This window comes from Chrysoperla carnea, chromosome 1 (genome assembly GCF_905475395.1).
Source record: "Chrysoperla carnea chromosome 1, inChrCarn1.1, whole genome shotgun sequence".
NCBI lineage: Eukaryota > Metazoa > Arthropoda > Insecta > Neuroptera > Chrysopidae > Chrysoperla > Chrysoperla carnea.
Genome location: NC_058337.1, coordinates 19,190,481 through 19,212,331, shown reverse-complemented (window position 1 = coordinate 19,212,331; position 21,851 = coordinate 19,190,481). Strand labels below are relative to the sequence as shown.

General features: G+C 29.0%; 1 protein-coding gene across 1 annotated transcript in view; it reads left to right on the top strand.

The window, feature by feature from the left end:
* The first annotated feature begins 211 nt into the window (after positions 1 to 211).
* The window catches only part of LOC123290887 (limbic system-associated membrane protein), a 156,938-nt gene continuing 135,298 nt past the window's right edge, over positions 212 to 21,851 (top strand). The window contains exons 1-2 of the mRNA XM_044871247.1: positions 212 to 218; positions 738 to 866. Coding sequence (XP_044727182.1) covers positions 212 to 218; positions 738 to 866 — 136 coding nt within the window. The remainder of the gene's footprint in view (positions 219 to 737; positions 867 to 21,851) is intronic.

Below are 21,851 nucleotides of genomic sequence, written 5' to 3'. Positions count from 1 at the left end.
ACATTGGTAGAATACTCCAGCAATTAACTAAGGCTACTGTTAGTTTTCACTTTTTATCTCCATAAATATAAAATATATTAGTTAAGTCCCAAGTTTGTAAGACTGAGAAATATTCATGCTAAAAAAAAACTTGGGTAAAGTTTATAAAATCACCTTATTAGGCCTATTTATTTACCCGCAAATCCGTCTATCCTTGGACTTAGAATGTAAAATGACTTGTAAACCGAAAAAGACAGAATAAACATTTTAATTAAAAGATTTCCCTTCTGAAAAAATAAACAAATTATGTTTGAAACTTTTTTTCGAAAATATCATTGATTTGCAGTGAGATCGCAAATCAGGGTAGGTTTTTCCAAAAGTGTTGAAAGTTTGTAGAAAGCTTCAGGTAATAGTTTTTTTTATTTTTTATTTTTGTTTATAAATTTGTTTTTAAGCAAATGATCGGAGAAATAAATTTTACTCAAAAAATTTTCGAAATATATACAAATCGGCGTTCGGGACTGATATTCAACACAGTCTAAACAGGATATTTCAACAATTAACAAAGTCAACTACTTATTTTCACTTGTATTTTTACAAATTTTATTTAAAAAATCTTTTTTGGCATTTACATCAAAAGAAATGCACAAATAAATAAAAAATTGTTCAGTTTATAAAATTTATTCATTATTTAATTAGTATATAAAAATTTTAATGTAAAGAATGAGTTTTTAAGTGTATTTTCATTTAATTTACAGATGGTGCAAAAGTTGCAGAATTCACAGTTAACTCACGACCAGATTTGCCAACATTTAAAACATCGAGCCAAGTATTTAAAGTAATTGAACATGAAACGGTTGTACTACCATGCGAAGTTACACATCCAGGTAAGCATGAAATTTAAATAATTTTATTTGTACATTTTTTTTAAACGTTTTAAAATAATATTTTTAGAACATAAAGTTATTTATCTGTAAGTGTATTTGATTACGTTTTTTAATGTTTAAATGCAATCTTTAAAAATATACAAAATTTTTACGCTATAAATACAATACAATAACTCATAAAGTTAAGTTAACATTTTTCCTAGTTAATTGGCCTGCGTCCAAGCGCAGCTTTAGAGAGTAATTTCAGAAAGGCTTAAACTTTCATAAGTGTTAACCAGTACCACATCCTCAATCGTAAACCTATTCCGCATTCTTAAAGAGAAGGAGGGAGGCTTTGGTCTCAATAGAATGCATAAGCTGCCACGACTTTATTTCAGAAAGGCTACAACAGGTTTTAGTTCGCAGATATTTCAAAAAAATATAGTCAATTTTAGATCGTCTACTAATGAAAGGAGACGCGTTTAGCTAGTCGTTAATGCTAAATATGTCGGTTTTATTTCTCATCGAGAAACTAATTTCAGAATGAATGAAAATTTGCTCGGCCATGAAAATATTGTTCGAAATAGCGTCTCACAATATTTTACTGCTCGAGGAGACGTATCAGATAGTCTAAGAATGGAGATGAAGTTACCATTACATTTCTTTGATTCAAAATACATCGCAAAGAACAGGAAAGGTATAATTTTATTCATGGTTGTTCATAATCGCATAAGTTGTTTGCTCAAATACTCGAATAGGAAGTGTTATACAAAAAATTTAATACCGAGTATTCCTTAAATTTTTTCGTAACTGTGCATACATAAAACGAAGAAAAACAGTAAATTTTGAAAACTCTCTTAAATTGTTTGTCAAAATGCATAAACGTTATTCAAGCGATAAGTTAGAGAATATCGAAATATCAAGCTTTCTAAAATATTATACTATTCTAATAATTTTTTGTAAGTCCCTTATGTATTGCTTAAATTTTGTTTAAGCATCTTTTCAAACGATTCACAGTTTATCACGATATTGAATGTATGATGAACTTTACAAATAATACTAAATGTAATGATGCAAAATAAAATAATAATGATAATAATAATAAAGATAATAAAGAAATTGGAGACCTTCTCTTACACAAGATATTTTACAGGATTAAAAAATTGCTTTAAATTTTTTATACAGATTGGCCCCAAATAGTTTGGACAACGCTCTATCAGGTTTACTACTCTTTCTAAAATTACCTTAGTATAAAAGTTTGTTAGCTGACTAGCTAGGCGGTTTAATAGTTCAAAATTTGTTATGTATCTGTTTTACCAGATGCATAAAACAAATATGTAAAAATATGGATTAATATCAAGTCATTGGCATAGGACGTGTAGGGTCATTAAACTTAAACCCACCTAATTCATACGCCCATGGATATAGTAGATTATATGTATGAAAGTTAGATTTAGGTAGAAATTGATTTTAATCATGGTTTACTAACAATTTGTTTTTTTAATTATTAGAAGCAGTTTTAACACAAAAAATGAACCGCCAGAAATTATATTTAATGAATGTTTAAATATGAAAACGTCGTTAATAGAGATTTAAGAGATCATACTATTTCCCTATAATAGGCATACTAATCCAAACTCTAACCTCACGATTCTAAACTGCGCTTAGGTTCTTGTCGACTTGTTTAGATGTCAAGAGTGGATTTAAACTACTTTATGAACGAAAAATGCTCTGTAACTACCCTGAGAACGTTAGTTTTAGTTTAAAGAGTATCTGTAACATTATCACCATAATTTTTCATATTTGAATGTTTGTGTTAAAACTGTCTTCCATACCCTGTTCGTAAAATCATAGCCTGTACAAATATTTTTTTCTTAAACGTATTTAAGTAAGTAAATATAGTTTGAACAACGCAATATTAAATTTAAGTTGATTTGATATTCCACTTATTTAAGCATTTACTAAGCGTTTGCATAATCGATAGATGTATAATCGAGCCTTAGAGGCTTAATAAAGTAAAAAACGGTAATATTTTAATGTTTTGACTGAAATGTGAACATTTAATACATTTGTTTTCACTTTTAAATAATAGATATAACGGAAGTAAATTGTGATGTATTTTGTCAACTTGTTATATCAATAATACTAAAATATTATTACACTAAATTGAATTAATTGAATATTTAAAATAATTGTTTCTTCTATTTTATATTCCAAAAATGATTGTTGTATATCCACCTAACACATAAATATCGTTAATTAAAACTTCGATTAAATAACAGATGTATATGTATATTTTATATGAACCTATGTACAATGTGCAATGCTGATACATAACTAAGCACCACAATGTTCAGATGGATACAAGATGTGCTGCGCAATTTTTTTTTCAACTTTCTAATACAATTATTGAACCGGGCAGTTAAAACAAACAAGCCGTGGATAGAGTTTGGTGCGACCCTTAGGGTCAACACGAACTTCCCAGCGTAATAAAAAGGTATAACAAATTTTAAAATATACATACTGTACCGACTCGAAAGGACTTGATTAAATGTTATGAAAATGTTCGGATCATTTTTTCGTTAATACGCTTCGATCAGCATGGCACGTTAACGTATTTGATATCATTTTTTGTTCGCGCGATATCGATCAGGATAAAATTAAAGAAAAAGCTCATCCGCCTCGAAAGGACTCGACGAGGAAAAATTGTCTACGGACGTACGTACGTTTGTACATATGTACACACACACACACACACACACACACACACACACACACACACACACACACACACACACACACACACACACACCCACTCGAAAGGACTTGATTAAATGTTATGAAGATGTTCGGATCATTTTGCCGTTAATACTCTTCGATCGGCACGTTAACGAATTTGATATCATTTTTTGTTCGCGCTATATCGATTAGGATAAAATTAAAGAAAAAGCTCATCCGCCTCGAAAGGGCTCGACGTCGAAAAAATGTCTACGGACGTACGTACGTAGGTACAAATGTACACACACACACGTATATTTCTTCTCCAAATTAGAGTTAATGGTTTTTCCTAACCATGAAACGTAAAGATATGTTGAAAATTTCGATTTCGAAAATCGGACCCATTAAAATCACTTCTTATAGCGGGAATTTAAAAAAGAACCATAGAAAAACCACAACACTTTTAATGATATAATGGTACGGATGAAATATTGGAATATAAAATTTGCAATACAATTTTGATAAAAACCATTAATCCATCACGTTTGACGATCCGATTTGATCTGCGTTTTCTTAATACTCTATTGCATTTCATAAATTGTTCTGGCCTAACTTCATGTTGTACCCTTTAAATAATTCGGACATAAATCTCAAATGTATAACCTGCCATTTCTAACATTCCGGGATGGATGAATTTTGTAGCAGAGAAAGGATCAGTCCTTAGAAAAAGTAAAAAAACAACTTTGGAGTAACTCCAGCGCTTCATATGTTGAAAATGTAATAGTCACACGTATCTCTGACAACGGAAATATATTAATCAGGCTTAAAGGGAATTGAAAAAAAGACACTAGAACCAAGACTCGAACCCGGACTTCTTGGATTCATGTCAAGCGCCCTGCAAATTAGGCTATTCGAGTTCTAGACCTGTATGTATCATATTACATCAAATATAGTCGAATAGACCATGATGTAAATAAATATCGTATGCATGAGTAAAAGTAAACAAAAAACAATAAATAATAATATTAATCATACAGTTTGGGAAGCGGGGTTGGCCGTGCGGGAAGGTTAAAAAAGTAGCTCGGACGCATCAGACTTTCATAAGGGACGTTCAGTGGACCCCAACGACGCTCCCATACCTCAGACGGACGATTTGGAGTTGACGGAAGATCATGGCGAATTTGCATTGTGAAAATAGACACGTGTATTAACTCGGGAGTATAAGATTTTCTTACTGGAAGTTCAGCTTGATGTCCTGGCCATGTTGTACCTTAACCTGACAAAAACCTTGTGGAGTGTTCTTAATTCGATGGTTTGATTTTTCTTTTGACACTTACACTTAATTATTTTTAGTGATATTCCCACTAGTCGACAAAGCCGGCTATCTTGTAACTTTCGTTTTTCGTGTTTCTTAATTAAACAAACATTATTATTATTTCATTGCTAATAGATTCAAAACACAAGCTATGCAAGTTCCAAACATACCGTATTTACCTCTGCTTCTAAACTGTACATAGTTTCCAAGTCGAGCGCACCGACACCGAACCTGTAATTGAGTATATATTTAGGATCCATTAAATCCACATTAAAAATACGTGTAAGTATTCGTATTCGTAGGCATACATTTTTAATGATCCGGTACATCACTATAAAATATACATTCGATTGACACTGCTCGCGCAAAAGTATTTTTGCGATTTAGAGGCTGTGGCTTGCGGAAATCGTTAGATTGTATGTTTTTCGTGTTTCCTTTAAAAAAAAAATTGACCGCGTTGGAGTAACTACAGGTAGTGTATTTCTTTGCAACTTTGTAAGCCTCCCATTTCCTTGCATCACCCTTAAATCACCAAATGATTGAAATGTCCACTTTAAAGCATGTAATTAACTCATCATATCTTAATCTGCGCTCGAGTTAACATATCTGTCTTGATCTGATTTTTTTTACTTATCTGATCTTCTAGCTTTCGCGCGCGTCCGTATAATAAGGGCTAATGCTAATAATTGGTGGAGGTACTTAGGAAGGTCCAAGCAATCTCTCATGTGTTAATCTCACGAGCTCGAGTTACACCCCAAATCCCCTCTTGGATTCCCCTACTATTTAATTAATGGAATACTGTGCATTTCTTCCTTTTCCTATAATGCTTACTTTACTTTTAGTTTTTTCATATATGATTGGAATAGGTGCTAAAATAGTGTAAATACTTGTTAGATTTCACAAATTCTTGCACTCATATTTCTGCACAATTTTTTTGAACAACCTGTACGTATGAAACCAATTGATGTAAAATACAAAATGTATATTGAAAATACCAAGAATGATAACCAGTTATATATTACATACAATTTATATACATATTGGAATATCTATGATAAATTGTTTGCCACAGAGTTATGAGGTCAATTCATCGTATCAGTTTAATATTCCAATGTAACGTTTTAAATTCAATTTTAAAATTATTATTTAGATGGATATTATATTCAATAGAATTATATGGCGCTTTATATTTTCAACTCAAATATGTTCGTATATATGTATACAGTCATGAATTCACTATATTTAAAATATTTCGGATAATCTAGTAGGCCCAATTATTCTAAATAATTTCATGAATGCTTAATAGTCTAAGAGCTGTTAAACAATTTGGACTAGATTCTTGAGGCACTATGGAAAATTTTGTGGTTGTCCCCTTGAAGGACCCCTAAATAAGATGGTCGAGATCTGGTTGGAGGGTAGCGACACCCTACCAACACTTGAATTTAAAAAAAAATGTTCTTTATAAAAAAAAATGTTTATGAAGCATTTTGAAATTTTTATATTCTTAAGTTGTATCCTTAAGGAATTGCTAAATCATAAAGTTAGACCTATCAGTCTTTAGATCCGACTGATAGGTCACACTTTCTCGATCATCTTGCAGGTGAAAAGGTTTGTCAAAATAGTTTGTCTTTAAGTATCTTTATTACTCTCCAAAAATCCCAAAGTGCCTCAAGAACGTTTTTGCATTTGTACATAAAACCATTTTCAACAGTCTGGTTAACAATTAGACCCGTCTGATTGGTCTGCCTTGATTTTGATGATTTTTCAATTCCTTATAGATCTTACTCAAGGATAAAAACATTTCAAAATGCCTCATAACTTTTTTTAATAAAGAAATTTGTTTAAAAAAAATTCAGGGGTTGGTAGGGAGCCGCTTCCCTGCAGCCAGGTCTCGGCTATCTTATTTAGAGGTCCTTCAAGGACAGTTACAAAATTTTCCGTAGTGTCTCAAGAACTTACCTCAAATTGTTTAACAGCTCTCCTACTATAAATAACATTTACGGTAGTATAGGCAGACTTATTGTGCATAACTATACTTATTCAAATTAAGACGGCCATTTCTGTAGGCTTTATTATGCATTGTTTTTTTAAATATATCCCATTCAAGACCCACAATAAGATTGTTAATTATATTTAAATATGCACAAATACAACAAAATACATTTTGTGTTTCCCATGCAATTACTGTTAATTTGGTTTATTAAAGAAAATTGACCAAAAAAGATTATAAATGCGGATTTTCATTGTTAGTAAATTATTTATCAATGAACTGATTAAATTTTAAATTAAATTATTCTATTAGTACTAGAGTTAAATTAATTAAATTCTTTTTAAGTTTATTATTATTTGTCAGTTTTTTAATTGTTCATTTCGATTTCTTGTTATTTTCCTTATGAGCCGTGTACTCGTTTTGAATGTCGAACATAAGCTGTTTTTTGTTTGCCAACGTTATTTTTGATAGTTATCATTCCACTTCCCTGTTCAATCCGCTCCGATTATAACTCCTTGTCAGTATTTTTTTATTTTTTTTTATTAAATTAATTAATACTACCTATATAAGTATTTCAAAACTTATTATAATGCATGTTTTTACTCGTAAATACTCAATAGCATCTCTGATTTTAATGTTTTTTTTTAATGTCTTTTTTTATATATTTTTTTGATATGTCAGTCGGGACATTACTTGTTCCCTCTCCAGATTATTTCCGCTCTCTGAAATGTTTCTCAAACAACATATAAAAAAGAAACATTTAAAAAAAATCTAAATCGGGGCTGTTATTGAAGAATTATTTAGAATGACTAATTTATGTATTCCTTTATGCGACTAATGTTATACACTTAAGAAAACTAAGCAATAACGTTAACAAGATCAGTTTATTAATTTTGTTATTATAGAATAACAACTTCTTCGAACAATCAGCGTACACTCAACAATTTGAAATGCACAAAGGTTACAATTTCGTAAGCAATGTTAGTTTATAATCTTAAGAAAACAATTTATCCACAGTTTACAATCTCTTTGGATTTATTATAAGCTAACAATTCTTACAATAAAACGATGACATATAAAACAAACGTTTCATATTTGATGTCAACTGAAACATCTTGACAAGTTGCCAACATTTATTTTTAACACCAAAACTCGAAGATGACCAATAGGGTTGAAAAGATAAAAATAAATTAAACTCTACACAAAAAGCTTACATTGCTTATTTTAAAGAAGCCTAAGAATTTTCTTAAGCTTATTGAAAACCGAATCATTATTTTGGCTTTCCCCTTAATTATGGTTTGATTGTTTGCAGATTTGTTGGGTTTTTATAGCAGCTTAACTGCTGCCTTATTTAGACAACAGATTTTCAAAACCATATACAAAGCCTAAAGAGCAGTTAAATTGGTAATTTTCAGTCTCCTATTACGTATTTCTTGAATTATTATTTTGATTCCCCAAGGCTGTTTAATATCATTTGATCAATTATTAATAACTTTAAATTTGAGTAGATTACTTGGAGGACAATCAAATATTTAGAACCTATAGGTATTATAAGTAGTCTGTATTATATCACACAATATACAAGACATTCAGATGGTATTTTTAGAAAATGAATAATATAACAATGCGTGTATGTATCTAATATCTATATGTATTACCATGGATAAAATTTTCAACTATTATCCTATGTGATAAGGGTCTTAACAAATACAATGGTACATGTAATAATGGCATACAAAACTGAACAGACCACAATACAAAGTATTCTAATAAATTATTAATTAGATTTTGATAATGTAACAGGTTGTTCTCTCTTTTTCAGACTTTATCTTAAGCCACATATGCCACTCAAAAAGTTGTTTGTACTTATGAGATGTTTTTTGATATTCAAAATTAAATTTACCGTAAATTAAATTAAAAAAAAATCATTACGTCGTTTTAACTGACTTCCAAGAAACATGAAATGGCAGGGCTAGGCTTTTACAACATAAAACTGACAAAACACCTAAATATATAAATGACTGTAAAATGAAAAAACGATGGATTTGCTTAAGGTATTTCGATACCGTAAAAATGAAAATGATACCAAAAATTTCAAATTTATTTATCAATTAATCGTCCTTTTATGCCTTTTGTGAAAAATTCATATCTATCTGTACAGTTTATGAGAAATTAACTATCAAAGTTAGTGTTTTTACCAAAAAAAGGTTTTCATTTTTATGCAGTTCTTCATTTTGGTATAAAGCTTAAAAATTGAGGAATATTTTTAAGTTTTTTCTGTAAATGGAAACATGTTTAAAAGCACTTATTAACGAAGCACTTACCACCATGTAAAAAGGCCTGTCTTTAATAATTAATTTATCGGAAACCGGATAGAGAATCGACTTGAAATTTATACAGAAGACGTATTGAATACTCATTAATTGACACACAATTTTGGTAAAACTGTCGTTTTGATGTAGAAACGCCTTAATAAAATTCCCTCTTTCAAAAAATAGGTGTCAATTAAAGGGGTAAATTTGAAATTAAGTTTTGACATATGAATGTTAAGACTATTAAAGATCAGCATAAATAGGTACTTTAAAATGTGACGTAAAATAAGGTAAAAATGGGCAAAATAATGCTATAGCTAAAGAAGGCTTAAAAATTTGGCGAGGAGCCCAAAAGGACTCAAATATGACTTGTATATTATTAGTTCATCCAAATTATAACAGCGACATTTCATAAAAACAATAAAATAATAACAAATTCTCAATATACTATTAGCTAGGAAAGCGTCCTTTTCTAGAAAACTCCTGCTTATGGTCATGAATAAGGATAATCGGCCTATGCCACAAACCTGCTTCGAGAAAAAATCTCTTGCACTTCGGACTTTATTTAAAATACAATAACATTATGTAATGTCCAATTCTGGTAACATTGTGTACCAAATTGCCAATTTTCTAAGCAACCATTTTTCTGTTTCATTGGAAAGGTAATTTATTGGAGAGTGTTCTTAGCTATTTTTCAAGTGCGAGATTAGGGTTCCGTACCTGGAATAACTAAAAAGTAGGCGATGATTCTCAAAATCGGTTCAGTTTGGAGAAGGCTCTAAAGAAAAAGGTAATGTTATGGACAGTGTTCTTAGATATAATTCAAGTGCGAGTTTAGGGTTCCGTACCTGAAAAATCTATCGGAAATTTTTAAAATTTTGTAAATTTCACTGAACAATGGTAAATATTGTTCGCAAAATATAGGTCTTATTTTACCAATTTGAAAAATCAAAGAATGTATCATATTTGTCGTCTACATAGAGATTGGAAACTTTTTCTGCCAAGTTTTTAACCATTTCTTTTTTAAATAAATTTTTCTACCTGTGCGACGGTAGTTGTTTTGATGAAGTGACAAAAATAATTTATAATAATAAAAAACATGCTTGTTAAATAAACAATGAAGTAAGTATGGCTTCACTTTATGATGTTAGTAAAATTAACTTGAAAGTTTAAATTATAAAATGAAGTACGGCTGTGTAAATAATACTTCTCTTCTGACGAAATAATACTTCTACGCTGACGGGCTAAGTTTTAAGAGATAATAATCATTTCATACTTCAATTGGAGTAATCAATAAAATTTCATAAATGAATTACCAACATACCAAGAAGCCATGGGTAGGATTTTGTGTGCCCTTGGTGGTCCACACGAATAACATCCCAGCATTTTAAACAGATATAAAAAATCTAAAAACTTTAAAACTCGACGGACTCGAAACGACTCCACCAAATGAAACTCTTTTCGGATCATATTGCCGTTCATAATCTTCGATCGACACCTCAACGAAGTCGATATAATAATTTGGTTGCCCGATATCATTTAAGTAAAAAATAACAACGTACGTACACACACACACACACACGCACACACGCATTTCTTCTCCAAATTTGTGTTAATGACTTGCCCTGACCTTGAAATGTAAAGGAATGTTGAAAAACTTCCTTTACTGACAAGTTAACAAAGGGGCTCCGCCCTGTTCATTTGTTGAGTTTGTTAAACAATGATTTTAAATTTATATCGGTACCTATGCGATACTAGGAATTGTTTAAAACAAATTAAAATTTCATTACACAGATAATAAATAGTATTTTATATTGTGTAGAATGTAGATATTCATTTTAGAATTAACAATCAAAGTGCAATTGTATTTTTACTTATTGGGAATTATTTCATAATTAATTATGAATTTGCAGGTAAATTTGAAAACGATAAATTGTCCTTTATTATTCCTAATGGAATATTAAATTATATTTTAACACCGAATTGATATTTACAATTCTTTTATGAAACTTGAGTGACTTTCAATCGCGTAAATCAGATGAACATTTTTCATATTTGAGCCATTTTGGTCGCGGCAGAAACTACGTTCGATTTTATATAAATAATATTTTATATTAGGGAAAATATTAGGAAAGCTCTGTCTGTAAAAAGTGGCAAAAAAGTAATAAAGTGCGTGTCGTACATACATAAACTTATATTTTTGGTAATTTTCTTTCATCAACAAATTATAATAAAATAATTTTGAAGAGAATAAAATGCATTTTCGTGTTGCGTATTTTAGGGGGGGGGGGCAAGTTTTTTTTAAATGAAATTGGGGACTTAGTGATACCTCACTCATATTATTTTATGAAGACGAATAATAATTGATTTTGAAAATATAAAAACTTCAGCGCTTTATCTCGAACCGTTTGTAAGTAATGTAAGAGTTGGCGAAGATTTCCCCATCACTATACAATAAGATGTGGCTCCGATAATAATAATTTTAATCCGCTAAAGTAACTCTGTGTCAAAGTTTATGAACGTGTTCTATGGAAGTGTAACTGAATCATATATTAAGAAATGAAAATAACCTACATATGTCAATGTCGTAAGTGTCGAAGAAACGATTATTTTTATGAAAACATTTGGAGATACAATGTCTAAAATGACATTGATACCGTACACCGTTTTGTTTTTATTCCCATTAAAAAAAGGATAAATACCTTTAATCTTTGAGATTCGGTAGTTTACAGAGTACTAATAGTTGATTATCATCAACAAATAGTTTTTTGTGTGTTACAGTATAAGTTGATTGAATCCATAATTAGCAGGACGCGTAAGATTTGAAGACCTAATACAATTTACCAGCTTCCATCCATTGATGAAAGTTTTGAGCGGCTGTGGAGGAATTCACCATTAAAGCTGGTTGCGCATAATTAATCACAAAAAAATTTTAATAAAAAATACATTTTAGGCCTTTATTGTACTAAAATGTCAAAAATAATTTCATCTATGAGTTACTCATACCCAACTTTTGCAAAAGCTTGAGGCGCTCAATTTAAAATATCAAAAATGAATCGGAACACCCCATCTACTCCACATGACTAATTATTTTTCGATTCATTCTTGATATCAAGCGCCTCAACCTTTTACAAATAGTCGCGTATGAGTGGCTCATAGATAAAATTATTTTCTACTTTTTATTCCAATAAAAGCTTGTCCTTTAAAAAGTTAACTGGACATTTTCAAGCTTCTATAATACTGCCAATTTCTTTGGTACAAACTAGTTGGATATTTTTGCTCAATCATTGGCAGTATCTATGCTGTAAATAAATATTATTTTTATTTGTTTTCTTGGAAAAAGGAAAACAGATATTTGATAAAATTAAATTAGGTTTTGAAGGGCAGTATATAAAAATATACATCCTGAAACACTATGTCTAATATAGGGAAAGGAAAAAAAATCTGATATTAAAGTATAAAAAGTTTTAGAAAAAGTCATACTAAGAGCGAAACTAATTATAGTTTCTGCTTCTAACTTTTGAAATTTTTCCCAAGTACACAGTTTAATAGTGAAAAACTATATCACTCCATTTTTTTCTTATATCTATACATATAAAATGCTTTGTCTTGAATGACTGACTGGCGGATCAAAGCACAGCCAAAACTGCTAATCGTAAAGACTGGAAACTTGGAGGGCATGTTCTTTGTATGACGTAGGAATCCGATAAGAAAGTATTTTCCAAAATTCTACTCCTAAGGGGGTGAAAAAGGGGACGTGAATTTTTTATATGGAAAACCCATGTCAATAATTTTAAAGACAAATGTAGATCAACGCGTTTGCATGCTTGTCATGTTACTATAGTTTTTTTTTTTTTTTTTTGTTAATTTAATGTGGTTTATAATATTTACAGAGAATTTTAATTATTACTCTTACAAGCGGTATGTAAGGAATGCTTAATTATAAGCTGAAAGTCTGAAACTATATTTTATCGTTTTACGAAATATTTGAAAAAAACCATTGAAGATAGAAATTTGAATTATTTTTTATAGATTTCTAAGGGAAAAACAGTATAATAGATTTCATTAAATATCTTCGAAATAATATTTAATACAGAACTACTAAAAGAGTTACGTTTCTATAAAATAACTACTTAATTTTTTCTTTCCTCTCATGAACACTATGTTCCTATCATAGATAAAATATTTATATTATACTATAGATAGGCATCTCTATCATCACCAAGGAAACTTGAGATTTAGTTCTCACTCCATTCACGAGATAGCGCTTCAATCAATTGACCGCCTTTTTTAAAATACTCAATGCCAAATTCTAAATATAATTTATATTTTTACTTTTTTTTGTTTTACTGTTTTAGAACATGTTTTGGTATCAAATTTTTACTTGAAATGCTATCAAATATCTTTTTTCCAAATCATGTGCTTAAAACAGTAAAACGAAAAATAATTAAATATTTTAAAGAAAAAAAAACGCTTTTAAATTATAAAATAAATTTATTAAACAACTAATCTTTACAAGTAAAAATTTTAAATCGTGTTTCTTACAACTAAAATTAAAACTAATAAATGTTTGCATCCGTGTTTGCATTTTCCAATCTTTTAAGATATGTTTCATTTTTATCTTTCAACTTTCGAGCAAGTTTTAACATATCTTTCGCAATATGGTAATATTTTCTTGCTGTTTTCGATAGTTCTTTCACCCTTCTCACATTTCCTTCTTTTAGTAAATAGATTTTTTTCTTTAAATCTATGAAAATAAAATATAGATTTTTGATAAAATAGAAAAAAAAGAAACAAGGTTGGCAACAAACCTATTTGAAACGCAGGTCGAATTTGTTCTTCTTCGATATTTATGGCCATAATCTTTCGACTCGTAGAAGCAATAGGCGATCCTAAAAATTGATTTCATTTAAATTTGCCGTTATTGAAAAAAATTAATAAAAAATTTTTTGAACAACAATTAAAAAACTCATATTCTATATACATAATATTATGATTTTAGGTGTCAAATAGTGAAAAAGTACAAAAGCTCCTAAATTTCAATAACAATTCCATTTTTTGTGATTTAATAAAGTTAAATTGAATCCAAACAGATTGTAAATGAGCACAAAATATGCCTTCTCCTGAAAAATCATACAGAATTGGATGGTGGTTCGCTATCAAAAGTTCTCCTTTAAAATAAACGCTAATAAAAGCTAAATTTTCCAAGCGGTTTAAGAAAATAAACTTGTGTTTCATGGCGATTTATTCAGTAGACAAAACAAGTTAAAAAATCCATTAATGAATATTTAATATCTCTTTATACAATAATAAATTAAACATACGTTAGTTACATAAGGATTTTAACTTACTACTTAAGTGGAAGCTAGGAAAAGCATTAGGCTTTAAGTTAGTTCGCAATTTTCCTGTTGAAGCCTGGAGTTTCATTTCGTCGGCGAAATGTAAATCGCAGACACGATAGTTTTCACGTTTCGAGTATTCGATGCCCGTTCGACCAATCGCTATTGTCCAATTTTTAAACTTCTGAAAAATTAAGTCTTCCAAGAATATTTCTATCCAAGTTAACAATTTTTTTACTTACCTCAAAATTCTTAGGAATCACATGTAAACTAATATCCTTCTGTGTTTTTACACAACCTTTCACACAACAATGAAAAACCATCTTAATATTTATTTAATTTTTAATTAATATTTTATTTGACACTATTGCAGATAAATTTTTGTATTAGTCTGTCAAATTTGACCAGGCAACTATGATCAAAATGATTGTAGAAATTTAGAAAGTTTATGTGATACATACAACGTTTTTGTAATATTCATTGCCTATACTGTATAAATTAAGAACTTGATCTACAGTAGTGAAATCTTTTGAACAGAGTGATAAGTTTTTGGAACTCACATGGTAAAAACAGTTCAAGTTTCTTATCTATATTATAATTAGTTGTCTATGGTTCCTATTCATATATCAAGTATTAAAATTGGTATCCAATTTCTGTTCAAAAAAATAAATATTATAGAGGAGCTGCGTAAACACTAGTTACTGTATAAATTACATTACACATCTTTGTTTTTGTTTGTTTATAGAAGTTATATAAGACAAATTTTAAATTATCGATCAATACGAAGAATTTACTGGTTTGAAGTATTTGAATACCTTTTGACTTTGGTACTATAGACATAATTCGCATCGTTCAACTTATGTATTATATATACATCACCTAGTAATTGCAAGTTATACTTGAGTGGCTTATGTATGATTTGTAATATTGTTGACATAGATAAAAAATGTCTCACGGTAAAAATTACAATATTTCTTGTGTGATAAGTTTGATGGAATATTTCATGCAATACAGGCTAGAATTTTTATGGATTACTCCATTATATTTTGTCGATTACTCGATTTCTTTGAAATTCTTGTTCAATTCCTAATAACAGTTGAATTGTGGGATTTTTGTTACATCTAGTTGCCTAATAGTCTACAGTACAGAGAGGGGGTATAGTTTCGTAATAAACACACATACGAAACTTCGTGAGTGGCTTTATTGCAGTGTAACTTACAACATTTACATTTACGGAAACTTTTTTACAAAAACGAAATTGGTTTTTTGTAAAAAAAACATGTCAATTAAATGACCTATTGAAAAAATATGAACAACCGTTTGCTTTTTTCTTGAATGCAAGATATATGAATATAAGAGGACAGAGTAATAGTGTCCTACAAAAATATTGGACCGTTTGATGTGACCTCCACCTCCAACATGTAGGAAAATTTATGAACAACGGGGGTATGCAAATTTATGAACAACCCGCTAATTTTTACACAATTGTTTAATAAATATGCGTAAAATTAAATGTACATACTGGCCTACATATTGCACGGGCCGTTTTCTCAGACCTACGGCTTAAACATGTCAGTTTAACGATTATATGTTTTATTATACTAACGCCCCAATTTCCAAAGTTTTCGTAATTAAAATTATTGTAGGTTACACTGAAAAGAAGCCACTCACAAAATTTTATGAGTTTGTTAGTGACGAAATCATATCCCCTTCTGTACTGTTGACTATGAATAAATGGAATTCTATATAATTCCAATACCAACAACTAGAATTAATTTTCATATTTCAATATTGTATTATTTTCATGCTTGTACATCAGGTTAAAAAAAGTATTACGCTTAATCACAAAATTATTTTTGCTTCACTTTTGACGTCTCAAATTTTCGTACATCATGTGAAACAATATAATTTGCGTAGAAAAACTTTTAACAAAAAGAAAACCGACTTCAAAAGAAAAACTTTTCCAAAACAAATTAATAATCACTAAAAAGTAAAAAAATAACAATAATATAATGCAGTTAAAATTATTGTAATTTTTGGAGTCGGTGTCAGCCAAGGAAACAACTCTGACAGAGCAGTTTGCTGTATTAGCTTGGCTGACACCGACTCCAAAAATAACAATAGTTTTAACTGCATTATATTATCGTTATTTTTTTACTTTTTAGTGATTATTAATTTGTTTTGGAAAAGTTTTTCTTTTGAAGTCGGTTTTCTTTTTGTTTTTTTATTTTGTGATTTTAAGTAAATCTGAAGTACATTAACTAATTTGTCACTAAAAAAGAATCATTGGTTGGCGTGATATTGAGCTATTCGTTCTCTTGTCGTGCATACTTAATGCAAATTTAAGACTTTTATGGTTTTCTCATGGATACCATTGCTAGACCAGAATGGAAAGGGACCACACGGGAAGCACCAGCTTTCAAATAGATAAAGAATCATCAAAATCGGTTCACCCAGTCAAAAGTTCAGAGATAACAAACATAAAAAAAAAAATACAGACGAATTAAGAACCTCCTTTTTTTGGTTTGAAGTCGGTTAAAATTGAATGTTTTGTAGATTTTAAATAGTCGCCCATCAAAATTGATCTGTAACTATACGACTTTTTTGTACTATTTCGATTAAAACTTAAACGTTGAACATGCTATTGTGAGTCAATCTCGATGCTTGCGAATTAATAAAAAATAACTTAAGAAAAATCTTTAAGGAGTTATAGAACGAAACGTTTGCATGTTAAAATTATACAATAGCTATCATTTTTTAGCTAAGTTAGGGAGAATCTGATTTTTATTACAATTCAGTGTTGAATGTGGGTACTCAAATATTCTGCAGCTTATTGATCAATATGAAATCAAAATCTTGGTATTTTACCGATGGATCTCTTATTAAAAATTTAATATACTTCAAATATTACTTCAAGAACTAACCTCAGTAAAGTGTCCCCGTTAAATTTTTGTTTAATTTATAATGCGTTTAGTGTCTCTAGCGGCACAAAGGCTCAATATCTTGAAAAATGCTTTACTTTCGGTGTATATGCATATACAGGGTGTTCTGTTATTAACTGCAGATCGTTGGCCTACAGAATAAGCTCATAAAGACGAAGGAAAAAGTCATTTAACAATTTTGGATCTGAGCCCTAATTTGGGCGCTACAGGTATGACAAAAATTGATAAATTAGTAAATTCACTGGCTATCATTCGATAACCAGTAGCCAATGATAATCAGTAGATATTAATAAATGTCATTTGATAATATTCAACCAAAGAAGGGGTATGAACTGATTTCAATTGGGTTATATTATTTTGAAAAAAACATTTAAACAAAACTATTATATTATTTCATTGATTTGTTCAATTCCCACTTTTTTTTATTATTATATTTTTGCAAGAAAACATTAGATTCTTAGTAAAAAAACAAATTACGTCACAAAAAGAATGTTTTTAATTTAGCGTCAATAAACAAAAAACGCCTTCTTTGTGACGTTATTTGTTTTTTTACTAAGAATCTAATGTTTTCTTGCAAAAATATAATAATAAAAAAAAGTGGGAATTGAACAAACCAATGAAATAATATAATAGTTTTGTTTAAATGTTTTTTTCAAAATAATATAACCCAATTGAAATCAGTTCATACCCCTTCTTTGGTTGAATATTATCAAATGACATTTATTAATATCTACTGATTATCATTGGCTACTGGTTATCGAATGATAGCCAGTGAATTTACTAATTTATCAATTTTTGTCATACCTGTAGCGCCCAAATTAGGGCTCAGATCCGAAATTGGTAAATGACTTTTTCCTTCGTCTTTATGAGCTTATTCTGTAGGCCCACGATCTGCAGTTAATAACAGAACGCCCTGTATAAGGGATCTTCATATTATATATCTAAATCTAAAAGTTAGTTACATATCCACTGCACAGAATTATGCACGTGTACAATATATCTTTGCCAGGATATTTATGTAGGTATTTAAATATTAAAATATTTCAATTTAAAAATATTTTCAAAGATAAGTTATTGTTTTCATTGCATAGTTGTTTTCCATATTTTATAATTTTATTCATTTTTATGAACTACAATTATATTTATTATATTTTTCTTATTGTTAGTTTTTAAGTCTGTATTATCAGTTTCTGTACTTTGTTTTTAACTTTTAATAATTGTGTTTTAAATCAGTCACTTGGATAATTTTTGCATCTTTAAAAGAATATCGTATTATATATTTATTTAAAACCTTTACTGTAGATAATAAAATTTCCTATCATTTTTGTCGTTTATATTACTAATTTTTTTCGTCGTAAAATGGCAAATTATTTATTGCTAATTATGTCACTATTATTAATAATTTTTAACTTCCCACTACAGGAAGCTATTGTACCAGTATCTTGATAAAAAAATTTATAGATATATTGAGTACATGTTGAATCTATTTAAATAAAGAAATAACTCCTGTAAGTTAGTTCATTATGGGCAAGAACGTAACGACCTTTCATATTATCTGCATTAAATGTTTTAAATCATGAAAAAGGTATTCTCAGTAAGAGAAGTTTGTTAATGATGAACAAACGTGTTATACAAAAATAAGATAAAAAGGACAGCTGCTACGTTTTCGTTTCTTTTACTGGGAGGTATAATTCATATTAAATTATAAAGCTTACCTATATTATTGAAATTTATATTTTTATCAAATATTCATCGGCCCTTCTTTTTAGTTATGATATCATTGACCCTACTTTTCAGGAATAAGGGGTTCAGATTTCCAAAGAAAAATACAATAATAAAAATTGGTACGCGAAAAATAAAAAAATACAAATTGAATTTATTTTTTAAATGAGGTACAAACCATTCTCTCAAAATAATGTTGATAGAAATTGACAAGAAATTGTCTAATTTTCTTCTTAAAGTGATTGTTTCTCTACAGTATTGTAAAAGAGTTTTGATTTATTGCACGGATAATATAAACCAAATACATGCTTTGTAGTCAAGTAATGAGTTAATTTTAGCGGTTCAATACCACGCAACTACAAAAATATATAAAATATTCTGCGCAAGTGATGCTTTTAAATTTGATAATATAGATATCGCTCTTCAATCATCAATACTTACTATAGTCATCTCTGTTCATCAAATGATGGATCGTCGATGAATTCATAAATAAATTAAAATTCTGTTTTTAAATAATCGACAACCATATCTTTTTATGGTATTATTATAAACTACAAGATTGTCTAGATATTTTAGATAGTTTTTATCACACTTACTAGATTTTTTTATACAGAAATATCCCATTGAAAAGGATAACATATATGATCAATAATTTTTTTAGGCAACTTTGAACGATAAATTAATAATAAAAAACCCGATGACCTTTTGTGATTTTCGGAAACTTTGTTAATAAAAAAATATATTTATAAAGTTTTATTGAATTCCCAGTATATATTCAATTCTGGCATATCTCTTTAAGTTACTGCGATCTAATATGTTAAATAAAGTATCACTCTCAGTACTTACACATAATGTGAACAGACCAACAAAGCATTTAATAAACAGAACATCGCTATAAAAGTGATTTTTCTGAGCATGTATTATTTTTGATTGACAGTTTGGAAAATAATAAAACATTTTAATAATAAAAAAAGCACAAAATTGTTTTTCAAAATATTATGTACAAAATTTAAATTTCATTTTAAAAATTGAAATTTGTTACGTAATGCATATATGTGTGTATACTGTTTATATAATGATAGATTGAAGAAAACATATGACGACACCATTGCGCCTAGAATCAATCCAAACCACCGTTTGCTACTGTTGTCAGTGAATAAACAAAGGGAAACACAAAGAGTATGATTAATACATCAATATATAAACATATATGTATATATAAATTTGTTTTGTGTGTGTAAAGTTTATGTATATATAATAGATAAAGTAAGTGAATAAATTTAAATATCATAAAATGCCGTATGCGACATGAATACAAATTTCAATATTTTGTATTATGTATTTGTATAAAGTTATACATAGTACTACTATATAGACTAAGGTGACATATTCAAATTTTATACACTTATCAATACAGACGAAAATATCGGTAGAGAAGTGGTAGATACATCGTCATTTCGTTGATACATCCAAATAAAAATTGTATGCCTGTTTCATACAGATTGTGTGTGAAAAGTCAAATATTAAAATTATTATAATGATCATTTAAAAATTCATATGGCCAGCATTCCGAAACTACATCTTAAGTATCTTAAGGCTATAACGACGCTACAGAAGAAAAAAAAACACCACGCTGTGGTAAAAAAAAACACCGTTAAAACAAAATTTTGAGAACTTGCTCTTAAACATGTTAAAAAGTCACAATTAAACTTAGAAAAACGTTAGTTTCTATGGGAGTTAATAAACTTTTTCTTGCACTTTTTCTTAAATATTAATTGAAATAATCAGTATAAATTATTCTTCTGTATCCCCAAACCGAAACTACGTACTTTCTGGCCGTATTTGACTCCAGAAAGAACGACTTTTGGGACTTGTTAAATGTAATGAAGTTAATGACTCGGTAGCATAGCAACACATGATCTGTCAAAATAAATACAAATACAAAAATAATAGTAAAATAAACTCAAAAATAAATATAAGAAATAAAATTACTAATTAATGAACTTTTCATCTGAAGGCTCGATCCATAAGGCTTTAATCATAAAAAGTCTGATAAAATCAAATGTGAAAGGTTACCAATCAAAGAAAGCGCTTGTTTTAGATGGAGCCAAATAATGATTTTAATTATTGAAGCTCTAGAAAAATATTTAGGCATGAGATATTTATGTATTTGCTTCTCAAATAATACTTTACTTGCTATGGTCTGTCTAATTAGATTTGTTTTTCTAATGGTTGTAATTGCAATAAAGAAAATAATTATTTTCTTAATTTTCGGGCTTAATCAAATAGTAAAATACCGGAAGATCGTATATACTTTCGCAAATGGGATCAGAAAATTGTATTTTTGGCAACTAAATATATTTAGTTTGATTGCATTATATTTTTCATACAAGATTTCCATTTTCAAAGAGATTTCACTTTCAAATGGTTGATTTTATCCTTGTCATAGTTTATTTTATGAAATATATTCATTGTTTTTTTTTTTAATCTATCTATAATTTTACAATGCATAGTAACATTGTTATCAAAACAAACGAGATATTCTGTTGTTGCTGTAAAACAATTTGTATGGAGTTAACAAACGTTAATCGTTATTTAAACGATTATTTGTCCGTATTTACGGCTAGCGGATACAGAAAAATAGTATACAACCCACGGCCATAAGCTG